Source organism: Vombatus ursinus, unplaced genomic scaffold, assembly GCF_900497805.2.
Source record: "Vombatus ursinus unplaced genomic scaffold, bare-nosed wombat genome assembly UNPS02014172.1, whole genome shotgun sequence".
Classification (NCBI taxonomy): domain Eukaryota; kingdom Metazoa; phylum Chordata; class Mammalia; order Diprotodontia; family Vombatidae; genus Vombatus; species Vombatus ursinus.
This window is the reverse complement of record NW_020953950.1, coordinates 2423009-2449556: the sequence shown is the minus strand read 5'-3', so window position 1 is coordinate 2449556 and position 26548 is coordinate 2423009. Positions and strand designations below refer to the sequence as shown.

Here is a 26548-nt window from a genome sequence, read left to right as displayed (position 1 = left end):
AGAGGGGAGATCAAAGAATGGGTTGTTAATAAATTAGAAATATCTTGAGTTTGTTCTTCTGAAGAGAAAAAATTGTTAAATCTATCAGCACATCTTCAAAGGGAGGACTGGAGTAGATTGTAAAAATTATTAAACTTTATTTTAATTATTCAAAAATTTTTTATTTTTTATCATGAGCTTAACATTAATAAATGTAATCATTTTATTATATGGTATAAAGAACAGAAGAAAGGATTGTGTATGAAACTGAACTTGTTTAATTTTGAATGTGTATATAACATTTCACATAGTACTTCAAAAAATATTTCATTTTTGAGAGAATCCAAAGAATTTATCAGTTATCTGAAAGAATCTTCGTATATTTATACAATATTATCCTCCCTTTATTATTACAATTATTATTACATTATCTCCCTTTTTTTCTTTGAAGCAAAATATTCATCTTTTGTGGATCTTTTAAAGATTAGTATTTAATTCTAAATAGTGTTAAATATTTTTTAACTTGCCATGTTCTTTGTATCTCTGCAAAATTAGGTGCCCAGAAGCACGTATTTTTCTGGCCTTATTATTCTACTAGTAAACCAGTGTGAGTTTTTTATGTGATAGAATAATTAGTCCATATCTTGGCTATTTATATTGCTCTGTAGCTGGCTAGCCTATGGTTCCTAGTACTAGTTCCTAACATGTTGCCTATGGACTTCTAAGTGTTCTGTCATTTGTTACAGAAAGTGTAATGTCATGGAGAGAACTCTGAACTTGTAGTCAGGAGATCTAGGTTCTAATCTAGCTCTTTTCATTAACTTTGTAACTGCTTTGTTTACCCAGATGAAGAAGAAAACACTTTGTAAACCTTAAACTGCTGCTGAAGCAGTGCTGGGAAGAGAAAAGATCAGGTGAAGGTTTAGGAAGGGAACATTAAGCAGATTTCATTAAATGTAGTACTTGTGATGGAAACAGAACCCTAAAGAAAAATAAATAGAGGATGAAATAGAAGAAGGGTAAAAGCTACAACATGTCAAGTCCTGCTCATTAGACAGTTTAGGAGTATTTCATATTTTCTTTTCAGTGTGAGCACATTATATTTGCTTATTGAATATTTATCTTAATGCTTTTAGTTTATTCTTTTGATTTACCAGAAACATTGTAATTTAATTCTCTTTTCTAAAGTGTTTGAAACTTTCTATCCCAGAATGATATGTTAACACTAAAAAATGCAATTAGTATTCTCAGAATATGGTCTTCACTTTTGTTAATGAAATACTGAATCGCAATGAACTCAAAGTGAACTCCTGCCCATAGGACCCTTTGAATACCTTATAATTTGATAGTGAATTATTCATAATTACTCTGCATTTGATCTTGGAGCCCATTGTGCTCTTTTTAGCTTAACTGAATCCATATTTCTGTAGTTTCACTTTGACAATTACAAGTAACTGTACTTTAACCAAAAGGTACCCGAGTTTACTGTTTTCTAAGTAACTTAATTGATATCCTATGAAGTAAAAGCATGTTAAGAAAAAATAAAGAAAAAAAAAACAAATTACCATTATCAGAAATGAAAAGGGTGAATGTACTGCCAATGATATGCCAGTAAAACTGACAATTTAAGTGAAATGGATGAATATTTACAGAAATATAAAGTGCCCAGCTTTAGCAGAACAGGAAATAGAATACTTAATAACTCAATCTTAGTAAAAGAAATTGAACAAACTATCAATGAGCTCCCTAAGAAAAAATCCCCAGGACCAGATGGATTTACAAGTGAATTCTACCAAACATTTAGATAACACTTAATCCCAATACCATATAAACTATTTGAAGAAAAAAAAAAGATAAGGAAGGGGTCCTACCAAATACCTTTTAGGACACATATATGATTTTAAAACCGAAACCAGGGAGAGCAAAAACAAAGAAAACTACAGACCAATTTCCTTAATGATTATCAATGCAAAAATTTTTAATTTTTTTAGTAGATTTTTATTTTTTCCAATTACATATAAAGATAATTTTCAGTAATCATTTTTTATAAGATTTTGAGTTCCAATTTTTTTCTCCCTCCCTACCATTCCCCCTCCCCAAGATGGCAAACAATCTGATACAGGTTATACATGTACAATCATGTTAAACATATTTCCACGTTAGTCATGTTGTGAAAGAAGAAACGGAACAAAAGGGAGAAACCACAAAGAAAAAACAAAATTAAAAAAAAAAGTGAAAATAGTGTGCTTCAGTCTGCATTCAGACTCTATAGTTCTTTCTCTGGATGTGGACAGCATTTTCCATCATGAGTCTTTTGGAATTGTCTTGGATCATTGTAGTGCTGAGAAAAGATGCACACATTTTAAATAAAATACCAGCAAAGAGATTGCAGCAATATATTGCAAAGATCATACACTATGACCCAGTGAGATTTATATGAGAAAACAGGGCTAATTCAGATAGGAAAACTATTGGTATAATTGATAATATCTGTAACAAAAACAACAAAAATCATAAAATCATAACAAAGCATTATCTATAATCGGGATGAACTTGAAAGCCTTCTCAGTAAGGTCAGGAGTGAAGCAAGGATGCTCATTATCACCACTATTATTTAATGTTATACTAGAAATGCTAGCTATAGTAATAAAACAAGAAAAAAGTGAAGACGGGCAGTGAAGAAATAAAGCTATCATTCGTTGCAGATGATATGATGGTATACTTTGAGAACCCTAGAGAATCAGCTAAATAACTCGTTGAAACAATTAACAACGTTAGCAAAGTTGTGGGATAAAAAATAAACCAACATAAATCATCAGCATTTCTATGTGCTACCAACAAAATACAGCAGCAAGTTATAAAGAAATTCCATTAATAATAACAGCAGACAATATGAAATACTTGAGAGTCTTCCTGCCAGGACAGACCTAGGGATTATATTAAAACAGTTACAAAACAAAAACAGTTACAAAAAAAAATTCACAGAAATAAACAGATCTAAGCAATTGGAGAAATATTACTTGCTCCTGGTAGGCTGAGCTAGTATAATAAAAATGACAATTCTACCTAAGCTAATTTACTTACTCAGCACCATACCAAGCAATTTTTTTATAGAGCTACAAAAATAGTCATAGAATTCACCTGGAAGAATAAAAGGTCAAGAACATCAAGGCAATTAATGAAAAATAATGTGTGAAGGGATGCAGCCTAGCAGTTTCAGATTTCAGTAAATAGAGTGGTGGGACAGTTGAATAGATTTAGGTATACAGTACATAGTAGTAAATGACCATAGTAATCTAGTGTTTGATAAACCCAAAGATCCAAGCTTTGGAGCAAGAACTCACCATTTGACAAAAATTGCTGGGAAAACTAGAAAGTAGTTTGGCAGAAATTAGACATAGACCAACATCTCACACTGTATGTCAAGATAAGATCAAAATGGATAAATGATAGATGATTTAGACATAAAAGCTGATAATCATAAGTAAATTAGGGGAACATGGAAAAATATATCTGTCATATCTATGGATAAAAATTTACAGCATGTTTCTTTGATAAATATATAGGCAACTGAGCCAAATTTATAAAAATAAGAGCCATTTCCCAGTTGATAAATGGTCAAAGGATAGGAATAGGCAGTTTTCAGAAGATATCAAAATTATCAATAGTCATACGAAAAAGTGTTCTAAATTACTATAGATTTGAGAAGTGCACGTTGAAACAACTCTAAGATGCCACTTCATACCTATCTATTGGCTGCTGTGACTGAAAAGGAAAATGCCAAATGGCTGTGGGGTATGGAAAAATTGAGATTCTAAGGCACTGCTGGTGGAGTTGTGAACTGACCCATCTATTCTGGAGAGCAATTTAGAAGGGCTATGGAACTGTGCGTACCCTTTGACCCTGCAATACCACTACTAGGTCTGTCCCAAAGAACTAAGAAGAGGGAAAAGGACCTATTTGTACAAAAATATTTATAGCAGCTCTTTTTGTGGTGTCAAAGAATTGAAAATTGAGGGCATACTCATCAGTTGGAATGGCTGAACAAATTGTGGTATGTGGTTGTGATGCAATATTATTGTGCTGTAAAAAATGACAAGCAGGATAGTTTCAGAAAAACCTGGGAAAACTTATATGATCTCATGCAAAGTGAAAGGAGCAGAACCAGCACATTTTACACAATAAAAGCAGTATTATAATGATAATTGGCTGTGAATGACTTAGCTACTCAGGTCAAGACAATGAGCCAACATAATTCCAAAGGACCCATGATGAAAAATACTGTCCATCTCCAGAGAGAATTGATGAACTGTTATTGCACATTAAGCATACTTTTTAAAAAATGTATTTTTATAGTTTTGTTTTTCTTTTGCAACATGGCTTATATGGAAATATCCTTTGCGTGATGTCAAATGTGTAATTGAAATCAAAGTGCTTGCTTTCTCAAGGAAAAGGAAGGGGAAGGTGGGAGGGAGAGAATTTGGAATTCAAAATTTAAAATAAATTGTTAAAAAAAATTTTACTTGTAATTTGGAAATATTTAACAAAATAAATAAAAATAATTAAAAAACCCCCTAAATATGCCAGTATTCACTGCTTGACTGCTATTTATGAATTATTGGTATTATATAGTGCTGTATTAGGTGGTGCTGTTATCTTGTTTTCAGTGGCTTGAAATCAACACCCATTACTTTTATGTATTTTTCAAGGTGGGCATAAGTAACAAAGATTTAATTCCCTCCGTGTCCCTTATTAAAGCAGGTACAACAAGTTTCCATTAGTTTGCATTTTATAAAATGTTGCCTTTAACTTCTTCCACTCACCTTTTTATGTTGGTAATTTGTCTGTTATTTTCTTGAAGAAACTGAAGTAGTTACTGTCTGGAGATAAGCACTTTCCTAGGATTGGATTAATGATTGTCACCTCCTTTCCCCGTGTTTTATGCTACTGATTAATGTCAAGAATGGCAGTGGAACATGAATATCTTTATTTTTCAGGGAAGAAAAAATCCCAGGAGGGTAAAAATAAGGCAAACAAGACCGGAGACAAAGCAAAACTAAAGAAAGGTGAAACTGACTCAACTTCTGCAAACATGAGGGATTCTGAAGAAGGTAAGTCTTTTGAGACTGGACTTTAAAATTTACCTTAAAAAAAAAAAAAAAAAAGAAAATAAGGCTTGACCATGTCTGACTTGTTAATTGTTATTATATGTACTATTGGTGTTGTGTATTCCTGGGAACTTTTCTTTTCTTTTCTCTCCTCTCCTCCTTTTTCCTTTCCTTTTTCCTCTCCTTTCGAGAGGCAATTGGGGGTTAAGTGACTTGCCAGGGTCACATACCTAGTAAGTGTCAAGTGTCTGGTCTGAGTCCAGATTTGAACTTAGGACTGGTGCTTTATCTGCTGTGCCACCTAGCTGCCCCTCCAGGAAATTTTCAAAGAACAATAATGAGGAAATCTAGTTTTAGATGTTTAAATAATTTTAATTACTTCTGGTGATCTAATTTTGATTGTACTCTTGGAATCCAGAAGAACCAAAGTTAGGGCCTGCCTCTGACACATGCGATCGATGTGACTGACCACATGTAGATCCTGTAACTTTTCAATGCGCTAGGCAATAGCCAAGACTATTAGTTACAGAAGAGTTGCTGCTATTTAGGGAAGTTCCACACTGATGAAATCATTGTTGTAATAGTAACAGCAACTAGAAGCTTAGCTATAAATGTATATAGAATGAAGGTCTTTCTTCCCTAAAACAAACAATTGTGAAAGCATAAGGGAGGGGAATGAGCATTTATTAAGTGCCTACTATATTATAGAAATATTTAATTTTGTCCTCACAACAATCCTGGAATGTAGGCATGATTATCACCCCCATTTTATAGATGAGGAAACGAAGGCAGATAGAGGTTAAGTAACTTGTCCAGGATCACACAGCTGGTGTGAGAGGCCTGATTTAAATTCAGATCTTTTGACTCTAGGCCCAATGCTCTGTCCACTAGACTACCTAACTGCCTCTGAAGAAATAAAAGGCCTGTGGAAATGAAATTATTCAGCAGATTAATAGCGTTATGTATTTTTCATTTTTACCATCTGTGAAGCCATTCTGAGACCTGAATATTTCTTATTGAAAACTCTGCTATTGTAGCCCTAGATATTTTTAGTGCTTTGGCTCTTTCAGATAACATGCTAATAAAAGTGGTGGAAGTTTTTTTTGCTTCACATTTCATAAGATCATAGGAGTTAGACCTTAGAATGGAGAGATCTTAGTGATCTTTTAGAACACTCCCTTTCTTTATAAATGAAGTAACTAAGGCCCAGGGGAAATTAAGTGCTTCCCTCACGGATTAAATAACAGAGATTTGAACTCTTGATTCACAATCCAGTAATTTGAAAGTCCACTCTGAAAGTAGTCTTGTCATCTAAATTTTTTCTGTACCTCTCTGTTAATTGTTCACCAATATCTGAGTGAACTGGAGAATAGTAGGAATATGTTGTAACGTATCTCCATTTGTTATGTAGTAAATGAAGGCAAAAGGAGTAGCTTCCTCAACTTCCCTTTGTTTGTATGGGCTCTAAAATGGAGTCGTCTGAATGATTTTCAGATTCATTTGCAAAGAAAACTCTGGAAGCCCAGTCTCCTTTTACAATCATTTCCTCAATATTATCACTAGTGGTGACATTTATATTGGATTGTAAATCTACATGATGAGTTATAAAATGCACACAGGCAACCTCACTTTAGGAGATTAGGAGACTAATCAGAGTAGGAGCCATAGATTTTGCTAAGAAAACTGTCAACAGGAGAGAGAACATCACTCTGTTTAATTTTGTGACAGTATTTTCAGGTGAAAAATACCAAGTTTTAAAAAATTGAATTCAAAAGTACTGGTTTTTCTGATTTAACATTAGATTTCTGAAACATTTATATGTCTGAAATGAGAGATTCAGTTAATATTCAGGACACTGTTGCAACTGTGTGAAGAATTTGTAGTACTTCCCTAGTAGTAGTAGTACTTCCTATATTCTGTTTAACAAATGATGGGTGTGATGAGTAAATAATTCTGCCATGTCTTTTTGTTTTTTTTTTTTTTTTACTTGCTGCACGTTTGTACTTGGTGTTCTTTCTAGAATAGAAACTAAAGCACCTGCTTCCAATGCATGGAGCCTTTTTTTTTTCCTCCTTGGTAGTTGGTAGAGCTGAACAGTTTTTGGGTTTTATTACTTTGTACACTTCTGTATCTCAGAGTGTTTAAATGCCAAGTCTGGGATTGTTTACTTAAACAGTACTTTATTTACTCTTGAGTGTGTTTGTCTTGCCCGTGTAAAAACCAAGTTATTGTTGTGTAATTGAGCTATTGATAGAACCCCCAAACTTGAAGAGATATTTTTATTTTCTTTTGTCTATTTTTAGCAACATCCTGTGTGGAAATTTTGATTAAGAGAGGTCACAAATAACTTCTCTTTGGAATTAGCACCATTGGACTATTGTTTTCCTCATTTTGTGGAAAATTCATGGAAATAGAATTCATGAAACTTGCTTTGGGGAAGAAAAAAAGCCGGCTTTTTATTTAAAGGCAAAAACCACACTGCTAACACATACACTGATTACATAAACTCTTCAGTTACAGCTCTGCTCTTCTATTATCTGGTGTGCCTAGCACTTTCTTAACTTTCCCTCCTGGTGACTGTGTCCTGCAGCCCCGCTTTCTTTGTGTTCTCTGGACATGCAGAACTAGTTTTCATTCATCAGGACACTTTGTATTAGATTTATAATATAGATATATTAGAGCAGGAGGAAAAGCAAGGCTGACATACCTAGAAAGAAGGAGAGAGTGACAGAAATGAATAGGGATGAGGAAAGTTGCAAGGGCTGGACACATCGTTTTATTGCTGTAGTGAACTTCTTGGTGAAGGAGCTTACAACAGTGCAACTTCTCTGCAACTTGTAGTCTTCAAGATTTGCCTAGTGCCTCAGGAGAGTGAGTAACTTGGCCAGGGTCACAGAGCCCGTGTGAATCAGAGGCAGGGGCTGAACCCACGTCTTAGGGGCTTTGAATCCTTGTCTTTATTTGCTGCATCTTGTTGCTTCATAAATGAATACTACTACTCAATAATCGTTCAGGGATCTGTTATTGAAATGGACACTCCCTACATGGATACAGATGGTAACCCCTAGTTGCCTTTGTTAAACTATTTTTTAGTTACTGTGATAGAAGAAATTCATTTTTCAGCCAGTCTTTTGACTAATAATATGTGCTGATACCTCAGTAATAGTCATTCTTTGTTTATTGCTCATATTAAACTAATAACTTAGAGAAGACATGAAGAAGAAATTTTTTTTTGAAGAAATTGAGTTGGAGTGTCTTTTCTTCAAATTTGCATAGTAGAAGCTGAGAACAATTCTTTACCAAGTAGGACAAGTACAGAAATTGGTGTTTCAGATTTAGCAGTATACTTTGACAGATGTCAGATACAGATTCAAAGCTAGTTATTCCACATGCCTTTTTTACTGATGGAATGACTAAAGAACAAAAGTCCAGCTATGAAAAGAAAACAAATTTTGTCCTGTGTGGGTAAAAAGGGGGTGGGGAGTGAAATTGTGTGTATTACAAATTATTTGAGTAATTGGAAAGTCCTTGCCGATGAAATTGGGCTCAGAAAGACAGGGACAAAAATGTAAATCAAACTTCATTTTGAAATCATTGAAGTAAACCCTGGAGGGCCTCCCCTCTTAGATCAAAATGACAGTTTTTAGAATATATTGAAATTATATTTAATGAGTTTCATGATTTCTTAGGAAATATGGATTAGTGGGTTAAAAGCCCTAGTTCTTGCTAACTTGGCTCTTCTCTCTCCTCTGGCCTTTTCTGAGCCACCGTTCCTGCCTCCCTTCACCATGCCAATCAGAACTGTCTTGAGTTCTTCCTGAATCATTGATGTAGAGGTACCTTTCTATCTGAATTTCTATCAGATGGATCAAGTATTTTCCATGACTCCTGTTATTCCCTGTTGTGACATCATAATACTTTGCCATGTCGGGTACTTCACAAATTTCTGGGCCTAAAAAATTTCACTAGTTGGGGTGGCCTGCTATCTGGTGATTAGCTTCTCTGAGCTGAGCTAGACTTGTTCTTAATTGACAGAAAGCGTCTGTTGCTGGGTTTGTTTGCAAAGCCTTTCTAGTTTGAGAAGGAACTCCTATAAGTTGGTGTTGTCTGCTGGCATGCCCTATGAGGAGCCAACATCGTCACCCTGACATGATTGGATTAATACTGACAATCCTAGATGGGATGCAAGGGTATTTTATTCCTTTTATAGATTTGGAAACTGAGATAAGTTGTCCGAAGGTAACACAAGTATTAAATGGCAGCTGGGGCTTGAAACCCAGTCTTTTTGAATACTTCGTGTTGCCTTTCCCCCAAATCTTAATTTTAGACTAGCTAACGCTTCCATTTTCTGTGCATACTCATGTTATGTGATTTTAGATTTAAGGGAGTCCTTTACATTTTCTTGGAGATCATAAAAAACAAAAATATCCAAACATTGAAAAATTATGAGAAGTCTGTCTATATGTGACTATACTTGTATATCTATGCATATTTGGATTATCTAATCATGATTTCCTTTAGATGATTTAAAATATTTCTACTTTGTGGCAATTCTTCCATTTTAATAACAAAATGACATTTCTACACAAGGAAGACGTTAGTTTTCCCAGTTTCTTCAGTAAAGGTCTAATTGTTATGGAAAACAGAGGGCCCAAATAGATCATGGAATTGACTTCTATTCAGTATTTTATAGCGTCTTATTTTTCTATAGTAACGAATACTGATCTTTTGGTTCTGGTTCTGGATACTCAAATGCAGTAATTTCATAGATCTCTTGTCTTATCCCCATGAGGACCCTTTTCTTGGTATAGATTACAAAACATCCAATATTTGAATCCTGGTTCTGCCACTTATTCCCTGTGAGACTTTGGGACGTTAGTTTTCTAATCTGGGACATGAGATCAATAGACCCTTCCAGTCCTAAATTTATGATCCATACCTTCTCATTGGATCCTAATTCTATTTTTCATGGATATTATATTGTGATAGATGGGCTGTCCGTCATTATTCACCTTTAGATCATAACTGGCTACCAGTCTTTCTGTTGGTATATGTCGTTAGTGTTATATTTTCTTCTTAATCAGAAGTCTTGTTGGTAACATGCTGTATGGCTCAGTGGTGTCAAACTCAAATAGAAATGGGGTTGGGGGTCATTACCCTGCATATTGACTTAGTTTTGAATGGTAATATTGTCTATATTGCATTGCGTTTTTTGTTTATTTATTTATTTTGTTAAATATTTCCAGTTATATTTTAATCTGGTTTGGACCTCAGTTTTGTGGGCTGCATGCGGTCCTTGGGTCATGTGTTTGATACCTCTTCTGCAGCCTATCCAGTTTGCATTTTCCCTCCATTATTAACAACCATTTGGGGAGAAATAGATATTTTAAAATAGACTTATCAGAAATATTTGTTCCTGGACTTTTGACAAAATGCTGCCTGAATGGATGTATATATAGTTTACATTTCCTTCAGTGAGTCATGTTGTTGGCATATTTGTTTGAAGTCCTGGAATTTTCCATTTGGAGTCCAGGGATTCCCTTTCCACAGCAAGCCCAGGAAAAGATTCCTGGAACAAAATAGTTTACTATACAGACCAACAGTGGCAATTCTGCCATCTGGTTCCTGACCAGGGTTTTAGGAGGTACTTAGAGAAAAAGGTAGATTCCATCATCACAAAAATAATTTTCAACCAACTTGCGATTACATAAATACAAAGAACAAAAAAAATTCATAAAATATGAACTGCCAGTATTTTAGGGTGTGTGTAGCTGTTTTACAGCAAGGAGGTACAGACAACCACATCGATTCTTGTCATACTTTGAATCTTGCTTATTTACATGTTCTGTTAACTAAAATGGTAGGACAAAAGTTCTGGTCATGATAGTGTTGCTGAGAAAACACTGGACAAAAGATTTTACCCAGACCACAAAAACTGTACCAACTCTTCTCAAAAGAAAATGAAATACAGGGAAGAAAAATACCACTTTTCTCTGCTAGCTGCCTCCTGCCTCTTTTCCAACAGAGCTCCTTTCCTCCTACTTGACTGAATAAATTGATGCCATGTGTTAGTAACTTGGCTTTTTTCTTTCTTACTTCATACCTTAAGACCCTTTTTAACATTACCTCCCCTCCCCTCCTCCCCCAATCCTGTCCTTCTTTACTCCAGTCTCAAAATGAGGTATTCCTTCTTGACAAGGCCAGACTCCTATTTGTGCTCTGAGTGAGCTTGTCCCTTTGATTATCCCTTCTCCCTACTTCTATTGCCATTTTCTTCCACTGCCCTACTAATGTGCCCTGGTGTCCTTCCTCTTTAAAAATCATTCATTACTTGACCCCACTATCTCCTTAAGCTCTTTCATTTTTTCTCTCTTCTTAAAAAACAAAACAAAAACAAAAAAAACTGTACTTTTTATATACAGTTTGTAACCTCCCTCCTACTTCTCACCAGTTTCCACTAATGATTTCACAGTTGTTAAATTTAATGACTTTTCCCTCAAATCATCTTTATTCACAGTATTTTTATTTGCAGCTTTTGACACCAGTGACTGTCTTTCTAGATAGTCTTTCTTCTCTTGATTTTCATGGCACTGGTTTCTCCTGTTTCTATGTGTCTATTTCTTCCCACATTTCTTTGCTTGCTATCATATGCCTTTTATCCACTAAGCTTTGATATAGATATCCACTGAAGAGTAGTGAAAACAACTCTGAGCTTGAGGGTTCTGATAGCTGTATGACTGGGAAAAAATCACTTAACTTCTCTGGGCTTAAGTTTTCTTTGTAATGGATTGTTGTGAGGAAAATGTTTTGTGAACTTTAAGTGATTCATTAGTGTGAAGTAATTGTTATGCAACAATAGAGTAGAACAGAGTTATATGTTATTGGCCATGACTTTTAAGTATATTAGTGGCAGCAAGAATATTTAGAATAATATGAAATTATTTCATGCCTTATGAAATGGCTAACTTCTACTTTTCTTTATTTTTTCTAGGGCCTAAAGAGGAAGAAGAGAAGCCTTCAGCTTCAGCAGTGCTCTCTGTAGAACAGACAGCTGTTATTCAGGAGATGGTAAATCAGGATGCACTTCCCAAATTAATAATCCCCCCTCCTGTCTCTGAGCCTCAAACACTGCCAGAAGGGACACCTGAAGTAGTACACTGTGGATCAGATGACTTGGAGGAGGAGGAGGAGGACGACGAAGAAGAGGAAGAAGAAGAGGAAGGTGAAGAGAATGCTAATATACCAAACGAAAGTTTTGAGAGAGAGCCAGAAATAGAATGTGGAGAAAAGCAAGGAACATCAGAAGAACCACGAAATACAACTGAAGAAAATCTAGATGGCTCTCTTGAAGTGATGCCAGTTGTGAAAATTCCTAAAACAAAGGGAGATTCCAATGGTGATGTATTTGAAACATTCATGTTTCCTTGTCAGCATTGTGAAAGAAAGTTTACAACCAAACAAGGACTTGAACGTCACATGCATATCCATATATCTACTGTCAATCATGCTTTCAAATGCAGGTACTGTGGAAAAGCTTTTGGTACCCAGATTAACAGGAGAAGGCATGAGAGGCGTCATGAAGCAGGGCCAAAAAGGAAACCAGTCTTAACACTACAACAGCCTGATGACCTTGTAGATGGCCCAGTGTTTGGAGATGATATAAATCTTAAAGACGAATCAAATACTTCCAGTCTTTTGCAAGATTGCATGATTTTGGATTCAGAGAGAGTTTCCCAAGAAATTGCAGTTTCTTCTGTTGCAGAAGAGAATGGAGACCTCAAGGAACTGCATCCATGCAAATACTGTAAAAAGGTTTTTGGAACACATACAAACATGCGGAGGCATCAGCGTAGGGTTCATGAACGTCATCTTATTCCTAAAGGAGTGAGGAGAAAAGGATTCTTACTTGAAGAACCACAACTTCCAGCAGAGCAGACCCAGCCGACCCAGAATGTATATATAGCAAGCACAGAGCTAGAAGAAGAAGGAGAATCAGATGATGTCTACATTATGGATATTTCCAGCAATATCTCTGAGAATTTAAATTATTATATCGATGGGAAGATTCAGTCTAATAGCAGCACTAGTAATTGTGACGTGATTGAAATGGAGTCTAATTCTGCAGACTTGTATGGCCTAAATTGTTTGCTTACTCCTGTTACAGTGGAAATTACTCAGAGTATAAAGACTTCTCAAGTGCATGTAGCAGAGGATTTTCCTAAGGACTCCTCTGGTAACACAAATAGTGATTCAAAGAAGCGGAGAACCACTAGTCCACCTTTTTTACCTAAAATAAAGGCAGAAACTGATTCGGAACCTATCACACCATCCTGTTCCTTAAACTTACCTCTCAATGTATCCGCTACAGAGACTGTTCCTTATCACAAAGAGAAAAGTGTCTTTTTGTCTTCTAAGCTCAAACAACTTCTTCAAACACAAGATAGTAACAAGTTAACAGCAGTTATATCTGCAACAGACATCCCTAAATTAGGTTCACCTGTATCATCGAGTAGGTTTAAGCGAAGAACCAGCTCTCCTCCTAGTTCTCCACAGCATAGTCCAGCTCTTCGAGATTTTGGAAAACAGAGTGAGGGCAAAGCAACATGGAATGATCCAGCTATTAGTTCCAAAATACCCAAATTAGAAAGCCACAGCAGTTCCCCTGCCTGGAGTTTATCTGGGAGGGAAGAGAGAGACACTGTGAGCCCTTCATGCTTTGATGATTACAAAATGTCAAAAGACTGGGCGACTAGCACCACTTTTGGTAATGTGTGCAACCAGCAGCCCTTAGATTTATCCAGTGGTGTAAAGCAGAAGTCAGAGCTTACAGGAAAGTCTCAGGTCCCTTGGGAATCTGTATTAGATCTTAGTGTGAATAAGAAATCCTGTGGTGACATGGATATCAAGGAATATAAAGAGAACAGCTCAGTGCAGCCTACCTGTAGCGGCATAAAAAAGAAGAAGCCAACAACCTGCATGTTACAGAAGGTTCTTCTCAATGAATATAATGGTGTAGATTTAGCCTTGGAAAAAGCTCCAGATGAAAATAGGAGCCCAAGTCCTTACAAATCACTGGATCCCCAGCCAGAACCTGATCTTGACCCAGATTCTAGTTTATCTGCCCCGATTGCTCATTCCTCTCCTTGCACTTCTCCATCACCTCTACCACAGACTTCTGTGTCCTCTGGTCAGCTGCCTCCTCTCCTGATCCCAACAAATCCATCTTCTCCTCCACCTTGCCCACCTGTATTAACTGTTGCTACACCTCCCCCACCTCTTCTTCCTACTCTTCCTTTGCCACTTCCAGCTCCATCTTCCAGTGTTTCTCCTCCTTCATGTCCCTCACCACTTTCTAATACCACTACACAATCACCACTTCCCATTCTTTCACCGACAGTGTCTCCATCCGCATCTCCTGCCCTGTCTGTTGAGCCTCTAAACTCTGCGGCTTCACCTGGTCCGCCTATACTTTCTTCTTCCTCTCCCTCCTCCTCCTCATCATCCTCTTCCTCCTCTTCCTCTCCCTCCTCCTCCTCTTCCTCCTCCTCCTCTTCTTCCTCTTCATCATTCTCTTCTTCCTCTTCCCCATCACCACCACCCCTCTCAGTGGTTTCATCTGTTGTTTCATCTGGTGATAACTTGGAAGCACCTCTCCCTATATCTTTCAAACAAGAAGACACGGAGAATGAGGATCAGAAACCAAGTGACGATCCACAGACATCAGGTGAACAGGATATTGTTCAGGAAACATTCAATAAAAACTTTATTTGTAATGTTTGTGAATCACCTTTTCTTTCTATTAAAGATCTAACCAAACATTTAACTGTTCATGCCGAAGAATGGCCCTTCAAATGTGAATTCTGTGTGCAACTGTTTAGGGACAAAACAGGCTTGTCAGAACATCGTTTTTTGCTTCATGGAGTTGGGAATATATTTGTGTGTTCGGTGTGTAAAAAAGAATTTGCCTTTTTGTGCAATTTACAGCAGCACCAACGAGATCTCCATCCAGATAGGGAATGTACACACCACGAGTTTGAAAGTGGCACCCTCAGGCCCCAGAATTTTACAGACCCCACTAAGGCCAAGGCAGACCATGTTCATAGTCTACCAGAACATCCTTTAGAAGCTTCTAAAGAGGAGGAGGAAGAGGAAGAGGTAAATGATTCTTCAGAAGAGCTTTATACTACCATAAAAATAATGGCTTCTGGAGTGAAGGCAAAAGATCCAGATGTTCGACTGGGCCTCAATCAGCATTACCCAAGCTTTAAACCACCCCCGTTTCAGTATCATCACCGGAACCCTATGGGCATAGGGGTTACAGCCACAAATTTTACCACTCACAATATCCCACAGACTTTTACTACTGCTATCCGCTGCACCAAATGTGGGAAAGGTGTTGACAACATGCCTGAATTACACAAACATATCTTGGCATGTGCTTCAGCTAGCGACAAAAAGAGGTACACCCCTAAGAAAAATCCAGTACCACTGAAACAGACTGTACAACCCAAAAATGGTGTGTTGGTCATAGATAACTCTGGGAAAAATGCCTTTAGACGTATGGGGCAACCCAAAAGACTAAATTTTAGTGTTGAACTCAGCAAAATGTCCTCTAACAAGCTTAAACTAAGTGCACTGAAGAAGAAAAATCAGTTAGTCCATAAAGCAATCCTGCAAAAAAATAAATCTGCCAAGCAAAAAGCAGACTTAAGAAATAATGATTCGGATTCTCACTCACACATTTGCCCTTACTGTGATCGTGAGTTCACTTATATTGGAAGCTTGAATAAACATGCAGCTTACAGCTGTCCTAAAAAGCCAGTTTCTCCTTCCACCAAGAGAAGTGCTTCTCATTCATCTAAGAAAAGTGGAATCTCATCACCTGCAAGCAGTGAGAAAAGTGGCAACCAACGAAGACGGACAGCTGATGCTGAGATTAAAATGCAGAGCATGCAGACCCACTTGGGCAAGACAAGAGCTCGGAGTTCAGGGCCCACCACAAATCCATCGCCCTCGCCATCCTTTAGAGCAAAACAGAAGGTGAAATTTGTACCTTCAGTGAAGTCCAAAAAATCAGGCTCTTCTTCTCTGAGGAACTCCAGTCCTGTAAGAATGGCCAAAATGTCTCACGTGGAGGGGAAGAAATCAAAAGCAGTAGCCAAGAACCATTCTGTTCATCTCTCCAGCAAAGCATCCCGGAGCCTGCATGTGAGGGTCCAGAAAAACAAAGCTGTTCTACAAAGCAAGCCTGCTTTAGCGAGCAAGAAGAAATCAGATAGGTTCAGTGTCAAATGTAGAGAAAGGAGTGGAGGGCCCATTACTCGAAGCTTGCAGCTGGCAGCCTCTGTAGACCTCACTGAAAGCAAAAAGGAAGAAGGCAGTACAAAGCAGGAGCTCAAGGATTTCAGGTAAGCCATTCTCTTGTAGTGGAGGAAAAGCCCCCATTTCTGTCAATATCTTTAAATTGTATAACTTGAGCACTTACAATAATTATTGCGAAACTTGAAGGAGAATATTGGTGCTTTGGGTGTTTGAATGACCAAGTTTTTATTTCATCCTTGAGGAATTGTGAAATAGCATCATTTACTGAAAGCAGCTGGTTGTAAGTAGAGTTGGAAATCAGGAAAAATACTGTCAGTGTACTAAAAGAAGACATGAAACTGAGTGAAAATGTCCTTCATAATTTGTGACTTAGAGTTGTTTCTCCTTGTACAAGATTTCCTGACAATGTTGAGCATGCTGGCTGCTTCTTTTGGTGACAGTAATTTGTTTCCCTGCTGCCATTCATGGGGGTATTCTTATTGTTCATCACTTGAAATGTTTACCATATTGGTAAAATATCAACATTTTCCTTTGAATATGCTGCGCACAATTTCCCTTGCATTTCTGTAACGAGAGTGATAAGTAATGCCCCTTTTTGGGCAGGGAGGCAAGATGAGGATAAGATAGACTATGAGATCTTGAAATGGGTCAGCAACACAGGAGCCCTGAGAACTTTTCAAACTTTTTTTTTTTTACATTAAACAATAGACAAGTCACCTTAATGAATCAGGATCCTTGTTTTCCTGTCTCTAAAATTGGAATGTTTGAATTTATTTTAGTACCATAGTTTTATGTTCTATAGTAAAGAGTTTTGATGAAAGCCAAAATGATTGTGGTACTTAATTTTCCCACATTAGATTCCCCAGCTTTATGATGTTCTTAATCAACTAGGGGGAAAAAATATGGAGTTGACAAATACATTCTTGAGATTCCTGTGTACAAAGCAATCCCAGGAGAGATTATTCATCATACACTTAGTATCAGATGTAATGCCCAAACTTTTGCAAAGTGCTTTTAAGTCTTGCCTTTTGAAATGGTGCTGCCTAACCTGTGGGTTCCAGAATTTCATTCTAACTGCTTATTTGTTCTTACTCTGTTTCGGAAGAAAATTACCTTGGAGTAGTAAGTGAGTTAGGGATTGTAATTGAATGACATAGTCAGTTTTGGAATATAAAAAAAGTTCCATTATGTATCATTGTATGTTTGTTCAAACAAAGTATTTGTGCCTTGGTAGGGTTTATGCTATACCATGGCTAACAGCAGAGGAAGAGCCATTAGGAGAGATATCATTTAAATAATTAACTTCAACAGTTAAAAATTCCATTTATGAATGTGCTGTTTCTTCATTGTAAATATTAAACTTACATTTGTTCTTGAACCATGACCTACATAATATGTATTATATAAATATAAAAACACATGCACATATATGTATGTACATATAATCTTATAAATTCACAGAAATTACACATTTTATCAGTAATCAAAACTGGTAACTACAAAAGGGCACATAAAGGATGCATCTTTGTCAAGGTCAATGACCCACATTTTGAGGTGAAGCCACCTCTTTCTTAGGTTTGTTGGGCACAGATTCTGTTGTATATTTTCTTCTGAATGTATTCATGGTTGGGAACGGGAATAGGCTCATGAATTTGTTAAGAGTTCAAGCACTCCCATGTAATTAATTCTTTAAAATACCTCCAGTATGTGCCTCATATAGTTCTTTGGGGAGGGCCCCTTATTTGAATATTTTCTGAAGGGAATTGCTGCTTTTGTGCTGAAATTCCCTATTTATGCAATTTTCAATAGAAAGTTGATCTGAAAAAGTGAATTATAAAAAGCAGAAATAATTGTTTGAATAACACATGGTAACACATGGTATTAAAGTACAGCCTTCATTGGAAGTTATGTTAAAAACTTATTTTGAATAATCTCATAGGATATTTATTGAATAGTCCAAAAGGATCTATCAGAACACAGCATTACTTCCTTTACTGTGGTTTAGTGGAACTTTTCTTTATTCTCAGTAATTAATTGAGGGAATATTATATTGTTGGATTAAAATTTGGCATGCAGAAAGATGTAAAAATTTAGATAATGAAATTAAAATACTGGATATAGTTTTCCACTTAGCATTTTCTCTTCCTGGATCATGTATATAATTGTGTCACCTGACTGCAAAATGAGTGACTCCTAAACAGTCTCCCTTTCAGTATTGGGGGCTTACCATGTAGCTACCCATAAATGTTGTGAAGTGTTCTCAGAAAAGCAAAATGTTTACAAGGAAATGGAGACTTGATTATTAAAAGTGTGCAAGAAAGAGAGAGTGCTTCTTGGGCAAAGGTCACTGTCTGCTGCATGGCAATTCCAAATATTGGTTTCCTGAGTCAGTTTCTTAAAGTATGGCAGCTGCTTTTGATTCTATAGCCCAGATAAATAATTGTTTTAATTGAATTGGAAACTAAAAGAATTTTCTCTTTTAGAAACAAATAAAAATTCTCTTTACTTTCAAATACTTTTCAGCTTCCAGAATTCTTTCTAATGAAAACTTTGAATTGATGAAAGGCAGCCATTGCATGGCATATAAAGTCATCTTTATCATAATTTTTCAGTAATATTCATTTTGCTTATCTGAGGTTCATACTCCAGACAACATCACAAAACAGCATATACCTTTCCTTTTTTTTTTTTTTTTAAAAAGATATATTGACAAGAGATTTTGCGTTGTTCTTACACTTGCTTTTCACTTTAAGGCCCATTTTATAGTGATATCCCCCCATTTTTTCAACCTTCTTGTTTGAAGCTGACCATTTTAATTAGTCATACATACTTTTCCATTCAGCATGCTAAGTGAGTGACTCAGCAGAATCTGCTTGTTACTTAACATTGTCATCTAGCACACAAACCAATAGACCAATCAAAGTGTGAGGGAAAAAAATGGGCTAAGGAAATTTCATAGCACAAAGGAGCAAAGGAAACTATGTATCACCAATCTTTGGTTTCCCCTTTACCTATCACACTTCTTGCTTAATATAATGAACTCTTTGTTTTAATGCCATTTCCATAGCTAGGTGTTAGGGCCTTTCTTTGGCATACTAAGTAGTTGGGTCTGCCGTCCAGGATTAATTTCTAATACATCCAGGATAGCCAAATGAAGGCTCATAGAGAAAGAAGTACATTTTCCATCTCCTCCTTCCATCTTCATTTCAGTAAAGATTATAAAGTCTTTGTGAAATAAATAGGTCTGGGCATCGTTTAGAATAACTTTCATGTTCTTTTATGCATAGTCTTGCATAAGAAATCCTGTTGGTTGCTTAACTAATAGATGTACTTGAGAATTTAAACGTTAGGTTTCCAATTAATGTTAACTTGATGCGAAGAAAAATAGATTTCTCCATGAAAGTTTGCTGATATAACAAGCAGTTCTTTCCTGACTTCTTTTAGTTTGTCTTATGTTCAGAAGTTTTAATTCCTAAATATTCCTTCAGGCTCATTTACATCACTGTCTTAATACTGTTTGTCTTACAGTCTGCTCACCTTTTTCTTTTTAAGCATGTTCAGTTCATAAACAGGTTATATTATTTTGTCATTTATCTTCAGTTTTCTTATTTTCTAGGAACCTCCTGTAAAAACAAAACAAAACAAATCTTAATTGACAAAGTAAAGCTATTGCATGCTCAACTTAGGATAAGCACTACGACAATGGATGTGAAATCCACCAAGCTTTCAAGACCGTTTGAAGCTGACTCAAAAAATCTTAAATCCAACCGTGATTGCCTGCAGGCTTTGTGCTAATGTTGTTAGTGTCAGGCATAAGTTTCTTCCGTGGCACGTGATGCATGCTGGGCTACAGGATGATTCAGATGCAAAGAGAGGGGTACTGTAAAAATGGGCTGAGGTGAACCAAATCTGTCATCACTGGACTGATAACTCAGATTTTAGTGTTGCCCTGCTTATGATGAATGGCATAGAGAAAGACAATTTGAATTTATTCTTGCAAAGCAAGTTCCCTGTTTTATCAATAGCTTCTTGTAGATTCAGGGATGACAAATTCTTATGCACTCATTTTAAAGTATTTTGGTCACATTGTCTTGATGCCTTCTTTTAAATGAATTAGTAGAAGGAAAGGAATTTAAATTGTCAGGATTCTCCCTACCCCATTTCTTTTCTTTCTTCCTTTCTTTTTTTCTTATCAAGTGTGGATTGCCAGCATAATTTTGAGGAAACCAGGTTGGATTTGGACTCTTTTATGCATTTCCTAAGTTCCTGTTTATGTATCCAAATGGAAACTATCCTCTACAGATTATTACCTGGCACTAATTTATAACTATAATATTATTGGATGCTGTGTAGCATTTTATTAATGCACAGGATAAAAGAAAGCAGGTCTGTATAAATGTATGCCTCTACACATAAATATTAAATGAGTTTACTGTACCAGGTCTTACACTTCACTCTCTTATTGAGATTAAAAGTAACAAATTGGTCTCCTTAAGTATGATATTACTGTTGGGAAATATTTTACCATGCATTTCTATGCCCTTTTCAAAAAGGGTCAATGACTGAGTTGGAGGAAATGGCTAGTTTCATTCACATACCCTATTTGTTTTTGACTTTTAAAAGTAATCTACCTCTTAAAATTTGTAGTTTAATACTTGTTTGGTGAATTTGTGCCACTTTAACTCTTTCACTATCATTCCCATTTTGTTACATTTCTGTTATGGGGACTTCATGTTGAAATATTGTATAAAGCATTTGTAGCAGTTTAAAAAATAAAATATTTAAAATTATTTAAATTGTTTTGGACACTTCAATTGTATTATATGTGATTTACATTTTACATTAATTTTTTGTTTTATTTTGAGTTGTTAATCTGGAGAGTGTTCCTGTATTTGAAGTTTGCTGTTAGTTACATTACTGTTTCTTGTTGAAGAGTGATCTAAAGACGATTCTAATGCAAACATTAAAATTTACAATTTGATGTACAAATGGGATTGTCCCTTTGCTTTTAACTAGTGTACCATTGACAGAAATCTTAAGTACAGGTAGAAGACTAAAGAGTGGTGTTTGCTATCCCTCCCACCCCCCAGCTTGAAATAAATTTTGTGAACCTGTCAGATTGATTAAAAAAAGATCTTTTTATGCTGTGGCAAACACTTAATGACCAGCTAGATGGGTTATGATGATACATTTTATATAATTGTAACCAATAAAGTAAACTTTCTCAACACTTGTGAAAGGCTTTCATTTTGTACAGAAATCCAGACCTTCCCCCCTTCCCCCCCCCCAAAAAAAATCAAGGTACATGGAAGAGGACTTTTGAAAGCCTTTGTTGTTCATTCAGTAAGAACAGTGCAATAAAGCAAACCAAAAATAATTTTAAAAATTACAGTTTTGTTGTCTCTCTGTGGCATTGAGCTAAAGCTGTATTAACTGAGACACTGCACCAAATGGTGACTGCAGTATAATAGCACTGGTGCTAATGAGGACTCGGTGAGCTATGAATGTCTGCAAGAGTGATGTGAATTTCATACACATGGCGCTTGTTTTAAACCTTGCTGTGTTTTGTTCTTGTTGACGTAATCTTACCTTTAAAAAAAGTTGATGTAGTGATTTTAAATTATATAAATCTCCTACCATGAAACCAGAAACAGTTGTAATATGTTTAATATTTCAAGTGGCTGTATTTATATCTGCTTTAAAAGCTCGTCACTACTTAGGCAGAAAGAGAAATGAAAAAATAGTGGCCTAACCATTCTGTGCTGTATAGCCAGGTTTCTGCCTAATGGAGATGATACATAGTATTAACCTTTTTACCTGTTTCACTGAAATTTACTTAGCATATGCTAGTGATATAGTTTACTCTTTCATCTGCTTGACTGCCCCTTCCATAGAACTGGCTGTTCATGTGAAAATTTCTATGATCCTTTTTAATACATTACATGCCTCTGGATTTGGCTAATTGTTGGGGGACAATTGTTTTTCCTTTGATCAACTTTGGAGTTACCTTGCCCACTATGAGTTTGCCATGGAATACCATTCAATGTAGATCTGCAGACTCCTTACATTCATGATGATGACAGTGTGGTGTATGTCAGGATAGTCCTCTCCTTACTCACTTTAAGCCTGTCTCCACATTGACCTCTACCTGGTTTTCTAATGTTCATTACATACATACTTTACCTGGAGCCAAAGTGAATAATTTATTGTGCCAGTACATCCCATTGGTTTTTAACTCCATCCAAGTTAAATGTATCACTGGAATTCTTTTTAAGGTTCTGGAACTGATCCTTTGCTGTAAAGGGAAAGCCTATCAAGAATTGAGATAAGTCGGGTACCTTTTTGACAGTAAGGCTCATTAACTGGGGAGGCAGGTTTGAATGTTTAGGCTTAAAAATTAGAAGGATTAAAAACTCTTTGTGGAAGGAGCTTGACCCTGTTGCTAATTTAAAGTGTCATTTTGTGTTTCTCATTAGAAATTCATCTTTATTCTGTTCTCATTTGAATGTTAAAAATTTGCTTTCAAGCAAAATGAACTATGGATTCAATCAAATGTTTGGTTGTTATTTTTTCCAAACCAGTGGTTAACTTTTTTTTAAATCTAAGTTTGGTGGTTTTGTTTTTATAATTTTAAAAAAGAACAGGTGAGAGTTTTAAACCTTCAGAAGGTTGATATTTACAGCATAGTGGAAAGAGTATTGGACTTGCAAATGGGAGGCTGGGATTTGAATCTCACTTCTTGATACTTCTTAGCTGTGTGACCTTGGACAAGTAACCTTAATTCTCAGACTCAGTTCTTTGATGTGTGAAATAGGGATAATACCTACCTCACAGGGTTGTTGTGAGGATCAAATGAGTTAATGTATGTAAAATGTTTTGGAAACTTTAAAGCACTATTAAAATGCCAGTTATTAATAACAAATTGTAGATGTCATACATGCATTAAATTTTTTTTTTGCTAAAATAACAGCATACTTAATGGCTTTGATATTTTGTTCATTGTATCTAAATTTTATTCCACTGTTTATGGAATCTTTTTTTTTTTTTTTTTACAAAGTTTGCTATTTTAAAAAAATGAGAATATAAACTATTAAAGATGGGCCACCTTGAAAGCAGAATAGGAACAGTAGGGAATCAAGAAAGCAGAGTAACTCAGATATGGTCAGGAAAGCAGAGGATGACATGAGAGTGATTTAAAGATGATGCTATTAGATGTTAGTTTCCTTTTCCCTCTTTAGGCCATATTTATCCCATCAGATTGTGAAGTCAGCTGCCTGTGTTCCCTTTTCTGTTTGGCACCATCACTTTTTAGATACTTGTTCATCCTTGCCTTGTGCTGGCTGTCTACAAACCCCTCCTAGTCATTGACTGATTACTAAGGGACATCTGCCTTGCAGCATTTTAAAGTGATTTCTTGAATATACAAAAATTTCTCTTGAAATTACTTAGTTAATTTGTAGTTATAAAACTCCTCCCTGAACTCCCAGGCAGACACGGAATACCCCTCTGCAATAAGACCAGCCCTGGCTCTGGGTTGTTTAGAGTGGAACAGAAAAACTAGGTCCCACAAAACTTCCAGTCAGGTGACATCTAAACCTTAGTACAAGAAATATTTAGTCAATTCTGTGCAAAGATACCATAGAATTTGAGAGGTGGAAGGGACCTCTTTGGCTCTGTAGCCCGGCCCACATGTCAAAAGAACCCTACTCTGACATGCCTCACAGAGTGCTCATTCAGCCTCTTTTTGGAGTGCGTTAGGGACGGGGAGCCCACCCCTAAGTAGTAATCCACTTTGGAATACCTAACTGTTGTGAAGTATTTTTTGTTTTGTTTTTTCTTCCTGACATAGAGGAAACTTTAAAACTTCCGTTGCTTTTGGTTCTGACTTTTGGGGCCAAACATATGTTTAATTCTTTCCACTTGATAGCTCTTCAGAAATTTAAAGACAGCTGTTCTGTCTCCTCTGAGTCTTCTCCTTGGTTAAGGATGTTCAGTCCCTTCAACTGATTCTTATGCCATGGACTTAAGGATCTTTATGTTCTTCATGTTATCAATGCCATTCTTTAGCTATGGTGCCTGGTACCAAACAGTACTCCAGTAAGGTCTGATTAGAGCAGAGTACAGTGGACCTGTCTGCTGTCTTTCTAGAAGCTAATTGTAATCCTTCTCGTGCAAGCTCAGAATTTCAATAGTGTCTCCCCTTCCCCCCCATGCATCATATTGCTAACTCACATTGAGCTTGCAGGCCACTGAAACTCATTTTCCCCCCCAGAAAAAAGTACTTGCTATCCATGTTTTCTCCCTCACTCCATACCCCAGTCATATTTGTAAAGGTGATTTTTTTTTCTTTTTGTACCTAAGTGTAGGGCTTAACCCTATTGAATTTCATCTTCCTGGATTCAGCTGAGTGCTCTTCTTTGTCGGAGTCCTTTTAGGTCTTGATTCTGTTACCTGTTAATATTAAATATCATAACTTTGGGTTTTCTGTTAAGTCATTGATTGAAAGGTTAAATAGCATAGGGCAAAGCATGTCTCTACTGGAGACCTGCCATGTTGACATTGAACTTAATTAAAAGCTAACTGCTTCTTGAGTTTGGTCATCCAAGCAGTTCTGAATTTAGTTTGGTTAACTATCTTCACAGAAGGCATGTAATCCTTTATCAAAAGTTTTGGTTAGATTAAGGTATAAAACCAGTAATATTAATATTTCCTTCTACTAGTTGAGTAGTCTTGTTTTTTAAAAAATGTTCTTTGGTATGCCTCATTCTTGAATCCCTGCTGGCTCTTTGTAAATCACTGTTTCCCTTTATAAATGTTTGCCTACCTTTTCTTCAGTGATTCATTACAGAATTTTCTAAGAAATTAAAGTCAGTCTTGTAGGCTGCAATATGCAGACTCTTTTCCCCCCATTTTAAAAGTGTTCCCTAATCTGTGCACCTCTTCCATATTCCACGATGCTTCAGATATCACTGATGATGGCTCAGCAGTCACTTTTCCCAGTTCTTTCAGGAACCTAGGTTCCTTACCTTGGGATGCATTGTCTTCTGTCCCCCCACCAAGCACTCACCTTTTCCTAACTTTGCTATTACTATTGAGAGTACCACTGGCTTCTCAGTCACCCAAGCTCAAAATGTAAATGTCATCCTCACCTGACTCCACCTCCCTCTGTAATATTCAATCGGTTGTCAAGGACTATTGTGTCTATCTTTATAACATCTCTCCTTTAGTCTCCCTTTGACGCTGCTTCCAGTTTGGTACAGGCCCTTATTACTTCCCTTCTCTACTGTTGAAGTAGCCTTCTGGCTGGTCTCCCTGCCTGCCTCAAGTCTCTACGCAGCTGTCAAACTGCTCTTCCTAAAGGACAGGTCTGACTGTGGCACTACCTCCCCCCCCAATTTCAGTACTGTAGTGACAACCCGCTACTTTCAGGATCGAACAAAATTCACTGACTTTTAAAAGCCTTTCATAACCTGGTCATCTGCTACCTTTCCAGTCATCTTATGCCTTACTGGCTTTCACATTCTTTTTGATCCAGTGACGTCGACCTCATTACTGTTCTTCACGTTCCATCTCCTGACTGGGCATTTTCACTGGCTTGTCCCCCGTGCCTACAAGTCTTTCTGTTCTCATCTCTGCTTCATGGTTTTCTTCAAGTCTCAGCAAAAATCCTACCTTCTGCAAGAAGCCTTTTCTTTCCCTCTGAAATTGTTACACAGACAATGCACTCATGCATGTACACATGCATGCACACACACATATAGTTTTTTTACATCTGTCCATTAAAATGTGCACTCCGTGAGAGCTTTTATCTTTCTTTGTATCCCCAGCACTTAGTAGAGTGACTGGTACATAGATATTTAATACTTGTTGATTGACTTAGTTATTGCTGTTCCATCATTCTTAGTGTATTCTCTTGCATAGGAAAAAAATAGGAATTGAGCAACAGCTCTGCTTGCCCTCTTGTTAGTTGTTTTTCTCCCCACCCCTAACAGAGGTCCTATTCTTTTTTTTTAATCCTTTTCTCCCAATATGACTTTAAAAAAATAAAACTTTTTTGTTCCTTTTAGCTTCAGCTTTGACATTCCTGACATGTTTGTAGGACTGTGCAACACTTTTTAAATTTGTTCTCTGTTCATGGC

General features: G+C 36.5%; 1 protein-coding gene across 2 annotated transcripts in view; it reads left to right on the top strand.

The window, feature by feature from the left end:
- PRDM2 (PR/SET domain 2) overlaps positions 1-26548 on the top strand; it is a 195575-nt gene that overhangs the window by 117633 nt on the left and 51394 nt on the right. Inside the window, exons 7-9 of one of the 2 annotated variants that reach the window (XM_027859787.1) lie at positions 4977-5090; positions 12079-16495; positions 20026-21705. In XM_027859787.1, coding sequence (XP_027715588.1) covers positions 4977-5090; positions 12079-16495; positions 20026-20038 — 4544 coding nt within the window. In that variant the 3' untranslated portion in view covers positions 20039-21705. Of the gene's footprint in view, positions 1-4976; positions 5091-12078; positions 16496-20025; positions 21706-26548 lie in introns of those variants that run through there. The other variant, XM_027859786.1, reaches the window with a different exon arrangement.